Genomic DNA, 20127 nt, shown 5'->3' with positions numbered 1-20127 from the left:
GGCCCATCACGCTTGAACATTTGGCCCACCGAGGCCTTCACGCCTGCCCGTTTCGTCCTCACGCTGCGTCGCCCGGAGTAAAATTCTTGGTCAACTCTCTATCGTCAACGTCCTCGCATCGCGGATGGCCGGCCGGTCAAAGAGCGCTCGCTCGCTCGCTCACCTCACTGATCTCATCCGTGCTACTCCTGTCTCGATTAGAATTGCCAGAGTAATCGGAGCTCCGGTTCCGATCCCTGTCCATGGCGCGCTGCGGCGGCGAAAGGATGGTGGACGAGCTGCGCGACGTGCTGGACGACTTCGCGTTCCGGGCCAAGCGGCTGGCCGCGCCGCTGCTGCAGCCGTTCGGCCGCGCCTCCGAGGCGGTGGCGCTTGACGGCGCGGAGATCGACGGGCTCAGGCGCATCCGCGCGGCGCTCCGGGCCGCCGAGGAGCGCGTGGTCACCGATGACTTCGTCAGGCTGTGGCTGCGGGAGCTGGAGGACCTGGAGCGCATGGCCGAGGACGTGCTCGAGGAGCTCGAGTTCGAGGCGCTCCGCGCGTCCCGCCTCGAGCGGTTCAAGCTCCAGCTCCTCCGGTCCAGCGCCGGCAAGCGGAAGCGCGAGCTCAGCTCGCTCTTCTCCTCCTCCCCGGATCGCCTCAACCGCAAGATTGGGAAGATCATGGAGCGCTACAACGATCTCGCCAGGGACCGGGACGCGCTGCGGCTGCGAAGCAGTGATGAGGAGAGGCGACGTGAGCCGAGCCCACTGACGCCGACCAGCTGTTTGACGAAATGCTCCCTTCATGGAAGAGAGCGGGACAAGAAGCAGGTCATTAAGCTGCTCCTATCTGATGAATATAACTGCCAGGGTGTCTACTCTGTTGTGCCTATAGTTGGCGCTGCTGGTGTTGGGAAGACTAGTCTGGTTCAACACATCTACAATGATGAGGCCTTGAGATCCAAGTTTGACATGAAAATGTGGGTCTGGGTGTGCCAAGAGTTTGATGTATTGAAGCTCACAAGGAAGCTCGCTGAAGAAGCAACGGAGTCCCCTTGCGGCTTCGCTGAGATGAATCAACTACATCGAATCATTGCTAAACGGCTGGAGGGAAAGCGATTCTTGCTTGTTCTTGATGATGTATGGGATGAGAGTCTACTCCGCTGGACAAGCTTGCTGGTTCCTCTAAAATCTGCTGCACCTGGTAGTAGAATTGTAGTGACGACTAGAAGTGCTAAAGTTGCTCGAATGATGGCATTCAAGATACACCAACTGGGGTACCTCACTGATACTACCTGCTGGTCTGTGTGCCGAAATGCTGCCTTGCAAGACCGTGATCCTAGTATTATTGATGACGGCTTGATTTCTATAGGTAAATCTGTTGCAGCCAAGTGCAAAGGCTTGCCATTGGCTGCAAATGCAGCAGGAAGTGTTCTATCCATTGCAATTGATAGGAAGCACTGGGAGACTGTTGAGCAAAGTGACTTGTGGGCTAACAATGAAGTGATTGATCATACCCTTCCTGCTCTTCTAGTGAGCTACAATAGCTTACAGAAGCCTTTGAAACATTGTTTCTCGTATTGCTCGCTGTTTCCGAAGGAGTATGTGTTTAGAAAAGACAAGCTGGTCAGGCTATGGTTGGCACAAGGCTTTGCTGCAGCAGATGGAGAAAGCGATGCTGAAGATATTGCTTGCAGGTACTTTCATAACCTCGTGGAGAGGTTCTTTCTTCAGCAATCTCCATCTTATGACCATAACGAGCAAAGGTAATGTCACTTATTTTCCAACTCCAAAAAACCATGAACTATTAATTATGTCACAGGGATGTGCAATTATGCATGAGTGACCATCCTTTGGTTGATTGTTGAAGGAAAGTTCCACAAGAAAATATTACTGCATTGTTATTTTACCTTTATGCTCCCAAGGATAAATATGCAATTATTCATGGCATGCACAAAAATTGAACTGGCATGCAAATTAAACTCAATGTTAGCGCACTCCATTTTATGTACCATTCAAATACTCAAACATCACTAGCTACACCACATAAATGTCTGTACTGCTTACATGTTATTTTGCAATCTAAAATAGAAATTTGGCACTGAATTCGACATGGTGACTTGGTGAATGTCAAAATAATGCTGCTAAATATATTTTAATTTTAATATGGGAAGTTAAAAGTAAAGCATGGAAGACTTGGTTTACAAATCTAACTTGAAATGTTTCAGTATGCATGCTTTATGCAGAACAATAATACTAGAGACAACAAGAACTTCTGAAGTAAAAAATTGTAATTCTGCATATGCACAACCAAACTTGATGAATGGATATAGAATTGGTGCAGATGTGCCGTGTTACCAAAGATATTCAGGAAATACAGCATGTTAAGATTGCTATAAATTTATTATTTTTAATAAAAACTTATGTTTCATTTTTCTGTGGTGCTTTTATTAGTATTCTCCTTGTAATAGGTGAGTCTATACATTTTTTTCTTGAAATTTCCGAATTGAATGCTTTTTATGGACAATGTCACATAAGTGCCACTATTATGTAGTGGAGTTTAAACCTTAATATTGCTGCTATTATTTCCTTAGTGGCTGAAGAGTAGCACTGCAAGAGCTCACACTTTGATAGCCTTCCATATTTTCCATGTCTTAATCCCAGTGGTTTGATGAATATTTGTATTGATGGCTATTGATTATTAGATGAAAAGCTCCTATGGTTATAACTAGATGGATGGCCTTAAACAACTACTAATGTTGGTCATATAAACATTCATTTCTGGTTAAACCTTTTCAGGCTTCATGTTAGTTAGGTATAACTCATTTTAATCATATTCTTGCTTCATGGGTTTATGCTGTTTTAAGATCCTTCAGAAACTTCCATAACACTGATTATACTAACAGGTATGTCATGCATGATCTCTACCATGAGCTTGCTGAGTACGTAGCAGCCGATGAGTACTCTAGAATAGAGAGATTTACATTGAGCAACGTAAATGGAGAAGCTCGCCATCTATCCTTGACTCCAAGCGAGACTCATTCTCATGAAATAGGAGAATTTCATGCATCCAATAACAAATATATGAATGAATCCCAATACCCTGGCCTGCGAACTTTGCTGGTTGTCCAGAGAACCAAACATGACGATGGAAGAAAAACTTCGAGCATACAAAAACCAAGTGTTCTGTTCAAAGCTTTTGTATGTTTAAGGGCTCTGGATTTGAGTAATACTGACATGGAGGGCCTGCCAAACTCTATTGGGGAACTGATACACCTTAGGTACCTCAGTCTTGAGAACACCAAAATCAAGTGCCTGCCAGAGTCAATAAGTTCTCTATTCAAGTTGCACACGATGAACCTCAAGTGTTGCAACTATCTTAGTGAGCTGCCACAAGGGATAAAATTCCTTGCTAACTTAAGGCATCTTGAACTACCACGCATAGATAACTGGAATGTGTACATGCCATGTGGAATTTCTGAATTAACTAATCTCCAAACAATGCACACGATCAAGTTCACAAGTGATTCAGGAAGTTGTGGGATTGCTGACTTGGTTAACTTGGACAATCTTAGAGGTGAGCTGTGCATATCAGGCATAGAGAACGTAAGCAAAGAACAAATTGCTACAGAAGCTATCATGAAGAACAAAGGTGAATTGCGTAAGTTGGTACTCCAGTGGTCACACAATGACTCCATGTTTGCTAATGACGCATCATCTGTGTTGGACAGCCTTCAACCCCACCCTGCTCTGGAGGAACTCATTATCATGGGCTTTTTTGGTGTCAAATTTCCTGTATGGATGGGGAGCCAGTGCTCGTTTAAATTGTCCTTCCTAGAGCTGAAAGATTGTCGGAATTGTAAAGAATTGCCATCTCTTGGTCTATTACCCTGTCTGAAACATCTTTTCATCAACTCACTCACCAGCATCAAGCACGTGAGACGGATGTTATCTAGCGGTGATCATACTAGCTCTGGTGATTTTCAGTCCAGGATTGCTTTTCCTACATTGGAGACACTGAAATTCACAGACATGGAATCTTGGGAGCATTGGGATGAAACTGAGGCTACAGACTTCCCTTGTCTCCGACACCTTACCATTTTGAATTGTAGCAAACTAACGGGGTTGCCCAAGCTTCTGGCATTGGTAGATCTGCGAATAAAAAATTGTGAGTGTCTACTCGACTTGCCAAGTTTCCCATCCCTCCAGTGCATTAAAATGGAGGGTTTCTGCCGTGTCAACCATTTGTTGCAACTCCCTCTATTCTCTCAGCTTGAGATGCTAGAACTTCGGTGTCACAAAAAACTCGTATCGCTGAGAAAACTCCAGCATATTTCCCCATTTCACAGTTTGAGATTGAGAAAAGAACTAGTACAAAAGGTATCAGGTTGTGAAGTGTTGCCATTCCAGAATCCCTCTGTTCAAGATAGTCAGGTATTTGTTCTTTCTCAAGTAGAAATCAAACATGATTGCTATCAAATGTTGCATACTCTAAAGCATTGCATGCTTTGTGGTTTTCTGTGCATTTCAGAAAACTTGGACATTTTTAAGGTGTGCCGGGCAAATCCTTGAATGTAATGTTGTTGCTTGTACTGATCTTACCTTCGGCCAGACGAATGTCCACTCTTCTGAAGGTAGCTTACATTTTTCTTTCTTGTTCTTTATTGCCTTCCACCATTTTCGAAACTTGTGTGCTGATGGCACCCAATCATGTTCAAATTCGATCCATCTAAAGAATATTGCTCTGATCGACTTGTATGTTTAATATGTTTCAGAGGAAATCGGCAATGGTGTAATATTCCACATAGGACAGGATGAAGCTGTTGAGCTTGTATCCTGCAAACCGGTTTGGGTCCAAATAGGCCAGCCAGAGGAGGTTGAGATTATTTGCATAGACTAGCTATTATGAAGTCAGCTTGATGGTCAAATCTTCTTGTGCTAAACCTGGATACTGCTTGTAAAGTCAATACATAATAGTTTACAGTGTGATCCTACGTTGCAACTTGTGGTACAAGATTCTTGAATGATGTTGTTAAACATATAGTAGATGCTGATTGGATGACTCATAAGCCTTTGAAGCTGGAGTCATGAGTAAATGTTATCAATGAAACTCGGTCAGATGGTGACATGGTGGTGTGGAGGCTGTTTTCTAGTACATTTCCTATGAAATATATTTACGTTGTTCTGAGGAATAATGCATATATGTACTGGAAAAAATATACACGGCAACACTCTATACTCAAAATTCTCACTTCGATCGATGGAGGATAATATTTGACTATTCGAAATCTGTAGTGATCAATCCCAGCAAACATCGCCCAAAGGAATGTAATATATAGCCCGTTTCAAACCAAGATTGACGGATAAACTTACACAAACCCATAATAATAGATATAAAAAAAAACTCGGGTACTTTTATCATGATTAGATGCATGACAATAGGACATATATAAAACTGACGCAGAAACCACATGTTTACCCTTACAGCTGCTCCCTGCAGCTATTTATAACAACAACTTAGATATGTCTTCCTAAATGTAGGAAGAGCACTGGAGACGGTTCGCCTGCATCTCCAAGAGCTTAATTTGTTTAAACATCAGAATGCTCAGGCCAACTTATCTGCTGACCCTGCGCCGCGCGGTTTATCATGCCCAGGCCAGTCTCGAGCTGGAGGAGCACGCGCTCGTCGGCGAGCAGCTCCGGCGTGAAGAGATCCTTCCACGACTGATACCACACGGCGGCCTTCCCCGGGATGGGCCTCACTTCCGTCACAAACGGGTACACCGCGTACCTCCATTTGGCAAAGAACTCCGACTCCAGAACCGGCACCATGTACCTCGCCGGAACTAGGAGCGCCCACCTCATCACCAGAGGGAATGTGTTGCTCCCACCCCATGTCCTCGTCGGCGAGATCGTCGGATCCCGAAGGCTCCTGCTCACCACCGGCACGACGTGCCGCTGCACAGTCACAAACTCGTCCCACGTCTCCGGGTCGAACACGCCCTTCCACTGCGACACTTTGCCGTAGGCGCATCGCGTGACGTCCCGCCCCTTCATCCACCTCCCGAGCTCCCCCGCTATGTCGAGGTATACCCCGTGTAGGCGGTCGACGCCGAGGTGAGGGATCCACGGGCTCACCCAGACGCTGGCTGGATCCACGGGCTCACCCAGACGCTGGCTGGCTCTGTCCACCACGTCGGCGACCAGCTCCGGCATGACCACCTTCTCCAGGATGATGAAGGCCAGCGCCGATGGCGGGAGGGTGTCTTTCCACGTCTCCAAGAACCGGAGCATCGGCTCGGGGTTGCTGAGACGTTCCACGGCGACTCACTCACGCTCGGCGGGACGACGTACGTTGTCGATGAGCATCGCGTACGCCGACATGCCCGCCGACGGCGCATCCTCCTCCTCTTGCAGTATGTTCCTCAGCGACTGCACCAACGCCAGCGCCCAAGCTGGCCTCTGCAGGATGTCCCAGCGTCCGTCCTGTGGGCGCAGCAGCGGGCGGAGCCACGGCGCCGTGAGGTGAGCCGCCGTTTGCGCGAGCTGGAACGTCCCGTACGCCTCGGGGAACTTCTCCTTCAACCCCTCGAACTCGCAGATGAGGCCGCCCAGCGTGAGCGTCCTCGACGAGGTCTCCCCCCGGATCACCGCCATGGCGCTGACGATCTCCTCCTCCGCCGGGACCGGCCCGCGGTCCTCCCCGTCGTGGCTCGACAGCACCAGGCGCCGGGCCGTGCTGGCGCTGCCGCTCGCACGAAGCGTCTTCTGCGCCCGCTTGGCAGCGTAGGCGGCGCTCTCTTCGCGCAGCGTGGCGAGTGTCCTCTCGATGTCGAGGGCCTCCCACCCTGCACCGCCGCCGACCTACCGTGCGATCCCTCGACGGCGCCGAGGGCGGCGTTCCTAGGCCGGGAGGTCATCTCGATGGGATCGATGCGCCTAGGCGCCTAGCTGAGAGACTACGGGAGGAAAAGGGCATTCTCTACCGTTGGATAATGCCCCTTATATAGGGAGGCGGCGGCGCGAGGAGAGCCAAGCCTAAGTGGGGAGGCGCGCCGGCGCCACCGTGGCAGCGCGGAAACCCTAGCGGCTAGCGGCTCAGGTTAATGGGGCGGCGCAAGCGCCACAGCTGTGGCTGTGTGGCAAACTGGCAACCCTAACAAGCAGCTGATTTGGAAAGAAACACCGAAACAGGAAGCCATTCAAAAGCGTACAGGATAACCCAGGCTGGCGAGGCGCGGGAAGAAGGATAAGGCGCGCGAGGAAGAGGGAATATAGACGTTGGCGACGGGAAACTGTTTAAACACGGGTGTACGTTCACCCGTTTCTTGCATGTCAATTAAATGGTTAGAAAAAATTTTAAAAAATTTGACATGATAGGTTAATATGTAATATATCACTTCACAAACATGCAAGTTCAAATTCAACTGCTACAAGTTGTAACAAAAATAACAAATTTGATTGCGAATATACGTATATTAGTTAGAGTTAAATTTGTTATTTTTGTTATAACTTGTAGAAGTCGAATTGTAACTTGTATGTTTGTGAAGTGATATATTACATATTAACCTATCATGACAATTTTTTTGAAAATTTTTCATAACTATTTAGATGATATGCAAGAAACGGGTGAACGTCCACCCGAGAGATTAGAATCCACCTCCCGTTGGCGACGTACTGTTTAAAATCTTTCCAAATTTCTTCGGTTCTCCACCCTGGACGGTTTCACATTTTGAGGTTCCAAAAAGGAACCATTAGAAAAGATATCAAATGCCGTCGCGATTGATTTTCATTAGAAACCAAAATTAAACAACTATGTTATTAAATATTATATGCTCTATCTACAAGTACAACTTGCGTGCTTTCCTGATTGCTGCTACGTACTATTTCAGAATTTTACAATTAGTTTCTGGCAAAACGTCTCCCAAAAATTATTTCATATGTATTTTCAAATCAAAAGCAAGTCAAAATGACATTCATAGACATAGTATAGACATAACAAGCAAAGAGGCAAAAAAAAAACTGAACTTAAGCTTCATATCACGATTACATGATAGTAGATGCCTAGATGGCATACATGAATTGACCTCGGTAAACACAATATCTAACACATACAAGCTTCTTACTAGCAGGGGCTCAGCATCTCGAACTCGTATAGGCCTCAGCAGTTTATGTTACTAATGCTCCGGCACGCTTATCTCCAATCCCTGCGTCGCGCGGTTGATCATGTCGAGGCCGGCCTCGACATGCACGACCACGCGCTTCTCCGCGAGCAGTTCCGGCGTGAAAAGCCCTTTCCACACTTCATACCAAGCCATCGCCTCATCCAACCGGGGCCTCTCGCCCATTAGGTACCGATAGTTGGCGTACATCCATTTCTTGAAGAACCCTTGTATCAAAAGTGGCACCATGTACTTCACCGGCACGATGGATGCCCACCTCATTACAAGAGGGAAGAAGTTGTTGTTTTGTAGCCAAGTCATTCTTATCGAGATCTCGAGGTCATGGAGAGCCTTCCTCAGATGAGGCAGCACGTGCCGCTCAATGTGTTCATCCCAGCTCGCTGGATCGAACACCTTTTTCCATGGCAACGCAAGCTTGTAGTCGTACTCAGAGATCCCACCGCACAGCCAATCTCTGAGCCGCCTGCTTATAATGTACACTATTCGTAGGCGGGCGTGGCTGAGATGAGGAATCCACATGCCCACACAGACGCTCAGCTTACTCGGCCTCGTCAGCCTAAACACGTCCGTCGCGGCTACCAGCGTCGGCAAGATGACCTCATCTAGGATGGAATCCATGGTGGCTTGCGGAAGGAGGCCCTTCCATCTATTGACGAACCGTAGCATCGGCTCCGGCTCCTCAGCGCTCCACCACCACGCATCCAAGGGCGGTGCCATCACGAGGTCGTGGATCAGGCGAGGGTACGCCGCCGATGCGTCCGCCCCCAGCTTGTCCTTGAGCGCTTCTACCATGACAAGTGTACGGTTCAGCAACGGCTGCGTGCCTCCATACTCACCTGCGTTGTACTACCAGCTCAGCTGCGAGTGGAGCAGCGGCGCCGCGAAGCTGATCGCCTTGTACGGCATACAGTTTGTCCTGTAATCCTCCAGGAACTTCGCCTTCACTCCCGCGAACTCGTGGATCAGGCCGCCCAACGTGAGCTTCCCTGACTCGTTCAGCTCCCGGACCATCTTCAAGGCACGCTTGATCGCCGTGTACCTGGAGGCCATCCCCTCCCAGTCGTCGGCGGCGGTGGCGTGTTTCGGTGGGCGTTGCCTGCGCATGTTATAGGCTCGAACCTTCTCGTGGCGCCGCTCCCACGCCCGCGCGGCGGCATAGGCTTCACGCTCTCTCTGCAGCGTGTCCATGGCGCGAACCTCCTCGACGTCGACAACGGCTTCCGGCTCTGCTTCGCCGGTGCCCCGCTCGAGCTTGGGCTCTACAGGCGGCCCCGTGTCATAATCCGAGTCGCTATCGTACGACGACTCGAATTTGCCAACGCCTCCTTTCCCATACTTTTTGGTCGGGTTGATGGGATCGATAATCCCGTGGCCGTACTTGCCAAGGCCGGTGCCCTCCTCGTAGTTCATCTGAGCCATCAACCTTGCCACTATCTGGTTGGTTGCCATGCTCCCGGGCTGCGGCGGCAATGGGGGATAGTAGGAATTGCAGTAAGCGGGAGGGGAAAACAACGATTGACAATGGTGATCCGTGTCGCCGGAGCTCACGCGCACAAAGTGGATGGTGGGCACGTCTTTGCTTGCAGCCGCCGCAATTTCCTGCACGCCACTAGTCTTGGTGTTGGAGGAGTTAGGAGGAGTGCGATCAGATGTTTCCAACTCTTGGCCTGCATTAGTCTCGCCGTGGGAAAGACTACCACCTTGGTTTCTCCCCTCGTCACCGACGGAGGCCATTGAAATAACCGAGGCCAAGATCAGCATTGGGTGAAGTGTGCGCCTCCCTGTTAAGGCCGGCCTGTGTTATATAAGGGGAAGTAGCGGTTCTGTTCTGATTCGGTATACAGGGAAGTAGGGGCTGCGCGATCCTGTTCTTTCTCTTCCGAATCGGAAAGAGACGCGTATCGGGATTCGGGACTCTGTTCTCTTCCGAATCGGAAAGAGACGCATATCGCGGCTGCCCGTGCCACGTCCGCACCTGTCCACTAATCTGTTAGTCTTTGTTCGCTATCTATGGAAATTAATCCAAAGGAAAATCAACCCACGTGGGGTTTGGGTTGTTCCCCCACCTGACACCCAATCCCTCCTTGTGAATCCCCCTATCGTCCACTTGCGCGGGTGGTTAGTGGGATTAGCAGGGATTATCCCTGGGTTTGGATAGAAGGGGATTAGAAGGGATCACTACCATTCAAAAATAATTCAGAAATGATAAGAAAAAAATTGATCGTGAAAACAGAAAAAAAAATCAATGTGCAAAATAACTCTAAAAAGCCCAAAAATAGAAAAAAGTAGATTTACCATAGACGAATTCTGAAAAATAGTCCAGAATATTAAAAAAATTCATAATTTTGGATAGATTAAATTCTACAAGCAGTAAAACATCCAAAATAATCATATGTTTTCCATAGATATGCTAGTCACAGACAAGAGATTGATTTGTCATTTACATTGTCTACTAGTATAGCAATAGATTAGAAATTAAGCGCATATATCGTCTTCCATGTTCGGCCCTGCATATACTGATCTGTTGAAACAGTACAATTAGAGACTCCTAAATCTGCAGTTCTGCTAATTGAATTACCATTATACTACGAATAACAGTTCTGCAGGCAAACCCCAAAAGAACTGACGAAACTAAAACTAGTTTATCATCAAGCCCTTGAAAACAAACTTTTCCTTGTCTCTGAATTTTTCCCAAAAATAAAGAGAGTTTGGCAACTACCACCATCAGCTTCCAAATCCATCAAAAGTCCTGTCTCTTAATCTTAAAAACCTGAAAAACAAACAGGAAACATTATGGACACCTGAATAGTCATATGAAAATTTGTTTGGAAAATGACAATTATTCTGTGTTAATTTGGAAAAACTAAAATAAGAAGTGAGTTATCATCTACAATTCTGGGAAAAAAATATTTTTAAGACAAGGAAGAAGGTCAGGCATGATTAAGCCTAGTACATATACTCACAATTTTCAGTTTTTAAGCACTCAACCATACTTGCTATAGAAAACAAGGACTATTTGGACATATAAAGTACTTACCCTGATAAACATCATCTCTACTTGTCTTTGTCTGAACGTACCAGAAAACCAGCGTCTCATTTTTCATATTGTTCTTCCCTGAAAGGTTAATCTTTGAATATAAGCACAGAACTTGCAATGCCAACAGTTGCAATATCAACACAAATGAGTTATATGTCGATTTGTCCACAGTTCTGCACTACATATAGTAATAATTGAGCTAGTCAATGATATTCATGTTTTTGTCATATCTGTGAGACCATGGGCAGTGGCAGCACTGCTGAATGTGGTAAATTCATCAGATATATCATATAATTATTAATTATATTCGTGATAGAGCAGGTAGCTCCTTGGAAAAAGAAAAGTATGCATAATACCTGTTATATTTGTGTTTCTTGGAGTATCAACCAATAATGTAGGACCTGTCCAGCAAAGAGGAAATCGGTCAACTTCAAATATCTATAACTACCTGACAAATTTTCACTCAAGTTTCATTTGCAATTTCCTTTGGAATGTATTACATTACAGAGAGTGCATTTCTAAAGAATTGTTGAATAGGCATTTCACACTTTTCACAGCTATTATCTCACAAAATTTCTTCAGCTAAACTGTTAATTTTGTTGATCGAATCATATCAGGTGAACCTTCAATGTTGGAACAAAGCCAACGAAAAAATTGATCTTTGCAAGCAGCAGGACAAGAAGCTGTGCTCTGCACCTCTGCATGAGAGAAGCAACTGGAACAATGACAGGCTAATACTAGCACCTAACACTGAAATGGAGCTGTCTAATTCACTTGATCCTGCCAACTGTCAGTATACAAAGGGAGATCGTGCAAAATCAGAAAGACTGGTTTAGCTTCTACTCGCTCATCTAAGGCTTTGGAAACAACCGTGTTGCTCTCCTCGTCACCGGAGGAGAAGGGCATAGAAATTTACCAGGCTAACTAGCACTAGAGGATAGATGAGATCAATACGGGTTGTGTGCGTCCTCCCCGTCGAGGCCGACACTCTTATATAAGTCCGCTGTAGCGATTGTCTTCTATTCATATTCGACGAGGGGACGGTGTTCCGATTCGGTAAGGGATTCGGCGAGGGAAGTAGTGGTGTTCCGATTCGGTAAAGGGTCTGCAGCCGTCGGATTGCCAATCTACGATGTGGTGGACCTTGTTGTAATATGCTGGAGTTTAGGGTCTTTTTTGCAAAAAAAACGCTCAATTCCTATCTCCGCCTTCTCTCCCACCCTGCCATGGCTGCCGCCGCCTCCTCTTCATACTCTGCTGGTGCCTCTCCTCTCCATATGCACCGCTTTGGCACGCCTCCCTCCATGTCCCTAGTGAGAGCACTGCAAACCATCTTCATCTGAAATGTTAGTAACATTGTTCACAGAATTTACATACATATGTTATAGTTTATAAAATCAGATAAGAGATATGTGAATTTTGTGAATAATGTTACTATCACTTTATCGGATGAAGAAAAGACCAAAATAAAAGTTATAGATCTTGATGATTTATACAACTTTGTTGTTGATGGCTTTTTCAGTTGAAATTATTTAGTATTTGAAAATATTGTTTGAAGTTGTCATATTTTTAAATTAAAATTCAAATTGTTCAAAAAAATGTTATATAGAAAAATAACCAAAATAAAAGTTATAGATATTGATGAGTTATACAATTTTATTGTTGATGGCTTTTTAAGTTGAAATCATTTAGTATTTGAAAATGTTGTTTGAAGTTGTTATATTTTCAAATTCAAATTCAAATTGTTCAAAAAAATGTTATATAGAAAAATAACCAAAATAAAAGTTATAGATATTGATGAGTTATACAATTTTGTTGTTGATGGCTTTTTAAGTTGAAATCATTTAGTATTTGAAAATATTGTTTGAAGTTGTCATATTTTTAAATTCAAATTCAAATTGTTCAAAAAATGTTATATAGAAAAAAAGACCAAAGTAAAAGTTATAGATCTTGATGAGTTATACAACTTTATTGTTGATAATTTTTCCATTTGAAATCATTTACTACCCGAAAAAATATTTGAATTTCTTATATTTTAAAATTCAAATTTTATATAGCTCTATTAAACCCAGATGGAGAAATGACCAAAATAAAATTGGTAGATCTCAATGAGCTCTACAACTTTGTTTTTGACAGCTTTTTCATATGAGTTCATTTAGTATCGTAAAATTCAATTCGAAATTTATTTTTCCTAAAAGTCTGATTTATCTCCTCCTTACGATAATACTTGCTAAATATATATTTGATCCAATTAACTTGGTTTTGCTGGTGAAATATGTGATTAAAATAGATGTTATGTGAATGTGGTTGTGTTAAATATATGTATGTGAATGAATGTATATGAATAGGGTATGCTAGGGTGTGACATCCTGGCCCAGGGCTTAATAGGATTAATAGAATACTCATGCCAACAAGTTACAATTTCTTTCTCGGAATCCAATCTCCAAAGAACTATGAGGCTAAGCGTGCTTAGCCTAGAGCAATTTCGGGATGGATGGGTGATCGACCGGGAAGGCGCACGAGTGAGGGCAAAGGCGTGTGAGGCTAACAAAAAAACAAAATTTATTTTTTTTGGATTATACTTATCCGTGCGAGCTATAATTTAGGCCCGTTAGAGATGAGAGTCATCCGTGACGGGTTTTTGTGTTGGCCCGATTGAGATGTGTGTCATCCGTGACGCCCGGATGTCCGGTTGAGATATTTTCTCACATCACTGACCTTTGCTTAGTGAAGGGGCCCTGCCCGAAAGAGATGAGCTTTAAGCCCGTTAGAGATAACTGATCCCGTTCTAGTGTGTACACCAAGTTTGTATATGTACGTATTAAAAACCAAAAAAAAAAAAGAAAAGTGTACCGTCTGCTGCCTCCCTCTCCGTGCGCGCCACGTGTTCAATGGTGCACGTGGAGGAGGGGGAATGCGCGTGACTAGCCACGCATTAGCATTTGCGTGCTGCCTCAGCTGTGTCGATCTATCGTTTAATAACGCTTCTGCATTTTTTGCTGGTGGCCTATGAAAATTAAAATTTTCATATACGGGATCTAGTGAAAATAAGGTAATTTTTACGGCTGTCCTGTTATACACATTTGTAAAAATCAATTTTTATAGACAATGCTGAATTTATAGGGTCTCTTATCCTATATATCTATAAAGTTCATCCCCCGCTGAGTGTAGTTAATAATATTTATCTCTTCTCTCATAAAGCCACATTACCTTAATTGTGTTGTTAGCCTTTGGATGATTCATCAATAATGTAAATTACATCTCTTCACGTCATCTCAATTATTTTTAGCCTTTGGATGATTCATCAAGGGTGTAAAATACATTTCTTCACATCATCTTATTTGTTTTTAGCCTCTGGATGATTCATCAAGGTTATAAATTGCATCTCTTCCCCCAAAAAGTACACCATACAACCCAATCATTTCTAACATTTAGATAATTTATAAAGTATAAAAATAAATAAATACATGAAAAAAAAATCGAATAGTAGATAAGAAAGAAAAATTTAGAACTCATATCTACTATATTATCACACAATTTTTCCGCAGCAACGTGTGGGGTATCCATCTAGTTATTTTTAAAGGAGGATTCTTTTGAATCCACCTAAAAAATAAACCCATGTGTTGGGAAAATCGCTTCTTATAGTGCAGCTAATCATCTCCATTAAATATTCATTTGTTATATATGCTACAATTTATTTAGATGACCTGGAAAATATGGTATTTCGCTTACTCATGTTCTACGTACGCACATGCCTGATGCATATTTTACCCTTGATGTATTGCGCATTATATACTGGTCTTTTATTCAAAGCCGTCATCATTAGTTCTAAACTGAATGATTAACATGACTATTATTCTACTAATTAATTTCACGACATATTTTATTGGTCTTTTTAAAGATTTGAACAAAAATAATAACCTATTGTTTAAAAATTATATTTTCGCTGGAACCCTGAACCTCTGAAGTCAACACAACAATATGGTTAATTTCTAGCAAAACGTCTCTCGAAATGAATCTAATACCCATTTCCAAACCAAACCGAGTTAGTCAATTAAAATGACCTGATACCATTCACAGTTGATATAAAAGACTTCAAGTTTCCTTTTAAAAAGCAACAATTTAAGAGTTATATCACTGTTAGTACGTAACATTTTTTTAAAATAGAATTAGCACGGGATTGTGCTTTTTATTAAATATAATGGAAGAAAAAAAAACCCAAAAGCAAGAAAAGAGAAAAAACATCATATACAACCCCCGCGGGGGACTCGATGGGTGAGCGGGACCCGCACAACCAGATAGAGTTAGGCTGTGTTCGGAAGTGCCTGTTACCAACACACACAGTGCGTATAGAAAACGGAGTGGTACATTAGCACATGATTAATTACTAGTAATTATTAGCTAATTTTTTTAAAAAAAATGGATCAATATAACTTTTTTAAGCGACTTTCGTTTATAAACTTTTTTAAAAAAAACACACCGTTTAGCAGTTTGAAAAGCATGCGCGCGGAATACTAGAGAGGGGTTGGGAACCTAGGGCTCCAAACACAGCCTTAATACTCATTAGAAAGGACACATCACACTGAATGATAATGTACAAATCACAGAATTAAATCCTAGGCTATTGCATTGGCAAATAGCACAGGACCCATCCATGAGAGATGTATTGGAGTCTAGAATATCCTCGTTCCTCACTGGTTGCATGCCGGATTTAACATCCTGTCAAAAAGAAGTGGTTAAAAACGGTGAGAATTAGGACTAAGCACATCCCTTCTTTCTATAAAGTTAAGGCCAAAAGTTTAAACCTCGTGCTTCCACGTCATCATCAAATTGTGAACCGTTGGATAAATATATTAGATTGCTTCTCAGACATTAGATATAATGCAGCATAGAGCCCAACCCATCAGTCACCACCCCGGTGAGTCTCTTAGCTTCTTCAGTGCCAAATGTAACCCACATGGGCATATCTCCACACACATCTATATGCATCCAGCCTGTCAATCCATATAAAAGAGCTTTATGGCTGAACATTCCTTCACTTGACATGTGCTATCTAAATTATGTACAAATTTTTGATAGGGCTGCTAAAAAGAATTTCTTCAAGAAACCTATTTGTTTATTTTGTTTCTTTTTGAGATTATACCTCTTATCTAACAAATTGATGTTAACAAAGTCCTGCAGCAACGCGCTGGGCATCCTCTAGTTTGTAGAACACTGGATACCGCTGCACTAACAAGGTAGAAAGCCCCACATCGTACCCATGCATCTGAAGTCAGCGTAGGAGGAGGAGGCAGCGTGGTACTCAGAGAAGCAGGAGGGACTCAGGAATTCAGGAGGACGGGGAGAGGTGGCTGTGGGCTTCTGGTGTCGAGGTCTCAAGGAGGACACAACGTACCGAGCCCAAGCCCCGCTCGAGAGCCTGTGTCGAGGTCTCAACGGAGAAAACAAAGAATGAGGTTGGAGGAGAGGGGGAGGGGGGGGAGATGGGAAGTGGAGAAATTATGGTTTACTTCATATACCTCTATTTAAAAAGGCCAAATAGGCTTCAAGGTTCTACCTCATATCTTCGGAGCCCACCGGGTCATCCGCGAGCTGGAATTTCCACTCAACCCCAACAAGAAAATTGTCACCCCTAATAAGTATCATAGATATTATCACTGTTGGAGCCGTCGGGAGGAGTGTCTTAGAGAAGACGGTGCTTCCGACACCAGTCTTGGTGTTAAACAACTTAAGTAACCAATCTTATTTTAGAAAACAGATAAAACTTATATTATCATCGATGTCTCAATTAGAAGGACTTTAATTCTCGATCCATCCTACAAATAAGCAAAGATTTTAAAACTCAATTATCTGGCCATCTACAGAAATACGGAGGATTTTGGGCTTCCCAAACAAACTGCAACTAATAAAGCCAGGTCCGGTCCCACGTCCCAGACACCTGAGGCGGGAAACAAAAACCTACCCAAAAGATTTCCCCCGCTCCACTGACGGGTGGGCCCATCGGACGGGACCCAGCGTCATAACAACCGGGTACACGGCAGTGGCAGTTTCCCCTGGCCCCACTCCACGCCACAGAACCCACATCCCACCATGACGCGCAATTACCTCATTATCCTCTAGATTTTGTGGCAACTAGACTCTAGCGAGGATGGCATCCCTTGTAATTCTTCCGAACCTTGAGTCCTCTCTCTAAATCTCTCCGATATAAATATGAGCCGGCATCCCACAGACCCCTTCCCTTCTACCACAAATTTTTTTTCCACCTTCCCTCTCTCTCTTCTCTGCTGTCTCTCCCCCCCTCCATCTGCTTTGCTGGCCCCTGGCCTGTGAAGTTACGATTTTGCCCCTGGTGGGCCCCACCTTTGTACATCTCCTTCCCTTTTTTTTCTACCCTTTTTGCAGAACACATCGCCCTTCTCTTTTTCCTTTTCTCCCATCGAAACCTTTTTTTTTTTTCTGAATTCCTCTCTTTCTTTGACGGCTCTGACTCGTGCTGACGTGGCACGTGGCGAACGACCCTCAGCCGTCGATATGTCGCTCAGCGAGAAGCTGGAGGCGGCACGTGTCGCGGTCGGCAAGCGCAAGGAGCGGGAGCTCCTGGCTCAGGCTCCGGCTAATAAAGCTCTAGCCGAGCCGGGTACTAATAAGCCGGCTCCGGGGCCGGTCCCCAACAACAAGCTCCTAGCCGGTCACCTGGCGCACGAGTTCCTGACCCGCGGCACGCTCCAGGGCCGCCGGGTCGAGCCGACGAAGCCGAGCCAAGCCGCCGCCTTGCATCCCGGCGAGCCCGTGCCCGAGCCGGAGCCCGACGCCGCCAAGCGGAGGAGGTACGCCGAGGTGTCGTGGCTCCTCATGGCGAGCGGGGCCCGCGTCCCCGGCGTCGTCAACCCGACGCAGCTCGGCCGCTGGCTCCAGATAAAGGAGTGACGTGCCGGCGACCAGACATCACAACCCCAGGTGGTTTTCCCCCTTTTCACCGGGGAGAACCGACACATCATCAAACCGGTTTCTTCGTTTTCTCCTCCTCTTTGCCTGCTCCTCCTGTTTAGATTTTAGATCTAGGAGAGAAAAAGAAAAAAAAAACGTTGGTGTACTAGCAGCTTTATTCGATGAAATTATTGTTGTTATTCAAAACCAATGACCAGAATGGTCCAGCTTTCTATAGAAAGCGCGATTTCTTGTTAGTACTACTACTAGTTCGCTACCTGTATATCATGTGCGTGCAATGTTTGGTGGTTGTCATTTGTCAAGTACTAGTAGAACGGCGAGCGTGTGCACGCACCCGGGACGGTGAATCGCAATTTTTTTATATAACTGTTGATTCGCGTTGATGGGTGGATTTCGCGTGCTACCGAGCGCCGCCGCCCTCGCCTATCGGTTTCCTCGGCCTGTGTTCCATGGATGAGACGGCGGCTATTCGCATGAAGAGACGCGTAGAGGCGGTGGCGCGCGAGACGTGGGGGATGTGCCCAACGAGCATGGCGCCGTGCAAGCGGTTAGTGGTGGCCTGGTGGGAGTTGCTCCTCCCCCATCCATCATCGTTCCATGTGCCCTGGTGGCCTGATGCTGTTTTTAGATCTAAAGTTTGACGCAAACTTCAGTCCTTTTTCATCACATCAACTTGTCATACATACACAACTTTTTAGTCACATCATTTTCAATTTTAACTAAAATCTAAACTTTACGCTGAACTGAACACATCCTAAAAACGCATGTGTTTCCAGACCACAACCAGACGAATTATTGGAGAATTGTTCGGTGTCCTCCATGGCTGACGGTGTACACGGTTGAAGCATGCTTTGGACGACGCGATTGCAGAGGAGGTGATTCACGAAAAGGACGCACGCACGCACTACGTATTATTCTGATCTGAAGCTCTCTGCGAGTAATTTATTTCTGATCTTCCTCTGATTATTTATTCGGGCAATCAGGCAATGGAAAGGGCGTAGGGGCAGCTCCTCCCGTATTGTTTTCCAGAGCAAGATTAGTTGGTGTTTGCTGTTTCCATTTGATTGATTGGCTAGCATTGTTCCAAGTGGTTCGATTCCTGCACCTGCCTGGTCCATTCCTGCCAGTTTTAATTGCATTTAAATAAATCGGGGATCATTGTTGGTTGGGTAATTGTCTGAACTGTTCGTTCATCTCGTCTCTCGGTTTTGGTCAATGGCCTGCGGAGGGCAATGTCAAATGTCCAAGCAACCGGGGGAATTGGATGGGGGTAAGCAACGCGCAAGATAGCGTAGCCGTGTTAAGGGAAGACGAGAAAGGAGATGCGTGTGATTTACTTGGAAAGCAAAGCATTCCTCGGCTTTGTTTACAACATCGAAGCATTTCTGAGATCATTTTCACCAAATTTACATTGCGAAAGTTTAGACGAAAATGCCTACACGAAAAAAATCTGGGTTTAATTTTTACTTTGTATAGCTTGTAAAATAAAATATGTTTGATTCGACGCTCCCACAGGGTCTGCATCCGACGCTCCAACCTTAGGGCCCTTTGATTCGGAGAAAAGTCAGCCTTAGGTTCTGAGTATTTCATTTGGAGGAAAAACTTGATTTAGGGGAAAAACAATCATATTAAAACAAATGATTGAATGATATACTATCATAGATTTTGAAGAAAATTTAACCAAAGCTTCAACATCTTAAAAAATTTTCCTTTAAGGCCCTGTTTAGATCCCATAAAAAACCTTTACACCCTGTCACATCGAACGTTTGAACACCACGTGAAGTATTAAATATAGGCTAAAAATAACTAATTGCACATATTGTGATTTATGTGCGAGACGAATCTTTTAAGCCTAATTGCTCCATGATTTGACAATATGGTGCTACAGTAAACACTTACTAATGATGGATTAATTAGGCTTAATAAATTCGTCTCGCGGTTTACTGACGGATTATGCAATTAGTTTTTTTATTAGTGC

General features: G+C 44.6%; 5 protein-coding genes across 5 annotated transcripts; 2 read left to right on the top strand and 3 right to left on the bottom strand.

Annotated features, from left to right (window-relative positions):
* The first annotated feature begins 106 nt into the window (after positions 1 to 106).
* Positions 107 to 5107, top strand: LOC4336386 (putative disease resistance RPP13-like protein 1). The gene is made up of 4 exons (XM_015781305.3): positions 107 to 1747; positions 2888 to 4415; positions 4513 to 4615; positions 4757 to 5107. The coding sequence occupies exons 1-4, from the start codon at positions 243 to 245 to the stop codon at positions 4879 to 4881; spliced, it is 3261 nt and encodes a 1086-aa protein (XP_015636791.1). The 5' UTR covers positions 107 to 242; the 3' UTR covers positions 4882 to 5107.
* Positions 5108 to 5570: 463 nt separating this feature from the next.
* On the bottom strand, positions 5571 to 6275 carry LOC136356228 (septin and tuftelin-interacting protein 1 homolog 1-like). The gene has a single exon (XM_066309827.1). The coding sequence runs from the start codon at positions 6273 to 6275 to the stop codon at positions 5571 to 5573; it is 705 nt and encodes a 234-aa protein (XP_066165924.1).
* Positions 6276 to 8158: 1883 nt separating this feature from the next.
* Positions 8159 to 8956, bottom strand: LOC136356227 (septin and tuftelin-interacting protein 1 homolog 1-like). Its single transcript, XM_066309826.1, has one exon. It carries the CDS (start codon positions 8954 to 8956, stop codon positions 8159 to 8161), a length of 798 nt encoding a protein of 265 aa, XP_066165923.1.
* Positions 8957 to 9010: 54 nt separating this feature from the next.
* LOC107275418 (uncharacterized) lies at positions 9011 to 9898 on the bottom strand. The gene has a single exon (XM_015779383.1). The coding sequence runs from the start codon at positions 9896 to 9898 to the stop codon at positions 9011 to 9013; it is 888 nt and encodes a 295-aa protein (XP_015634869.1).
* A 7546-nt stretch (positions 9899 to 17444) lies between these two features.
* On the top strand, positions 17445 to 18436 carry LOC4336385 (uncharacterized). Its single transcript, XM_015778804.3, has one exon. It carries the CDS (start codon positions 17733 to 17735, stop codon positions 18126 to 18128), a length of 396 nt encoding a protein of 131 aa, XP_015634290.1. The 5' UTR covers positions 17445 to 17732; the 3' UTR covers positions 18129 to 18436.
* The last annotated feature ends 1691 nt before the right edge of the window (positions 18437 to 20127 follow it).

Source organism: Oryza sativa, chromosome 4, assembly GCF_034140825.1.
Source record: "Oryza sativa Japonica Group chromosome 4, ASM3414082v1".
NCBI lineage: Eukaryota > Viridiplantae > Streptophyta > Magnoliopsida > Poales > Poaceae > Oryza > Oryza sativa.
The sequence above is the reverse complement of the archived record's forward strand: the minus strand, read 5'-3'. Positions and strand labels throughout refer to the sequence as shown.

Excerpts from the sequence above, each read along its gene's own strand:
- LOC4336386 (XM_015781305.3), top strand. The coding sequence starts at position 243 with ATGGCGCGCTGCGGCGGCGAAAGGATGGTGGACGAGCTGCGCGACGTG. Across the intron at positions 1,748-2,887 it reads TATGACCATAACGAGCAAAG|GTATGTCATGCATGATCTCT; the intron begins GTAATGTCACTT and ends TTATACTAACAG. Across the intron at positions 4,616-4,756 it reads GAATGTCCACTCTTCTGAAG|AGGAAATCGGCAATGGTGTA; the intron begins GTAGCTTACATT and ends AATATGTTTCAG.
- LOC136356228 (XM_066309827.1), bottom strand. The coding sequence starts at position 6,275 with ATGCTCCGGTTCTTGGAGACGTGGAAAGACACCCTCCCGCCATCGGCG.
- LOC136356227 (XM_066309826.1), bottom strand. The coding sequence starts at position 8,956 with ATGGTAGAAGCGCTCAAGGACAAGCTGGGGGCGGACGCATCGGCGGCG.
- LOC107275418 (XM_015779383.1), bottom strand. The coding sequence starts at position 9,898 with ATGGCCTCCGTCGGTGACGAGGGGAGAAACCAAGGTGGTAGTCTTTCC.
- LOC4336385 (XM_015778804.3), top strand. The coding sequence starts at position 17,733 with ATGTCGCTCAGCGAGAAGCTGGAGGCGGCACGTGTCGCGGTCGGCAAG.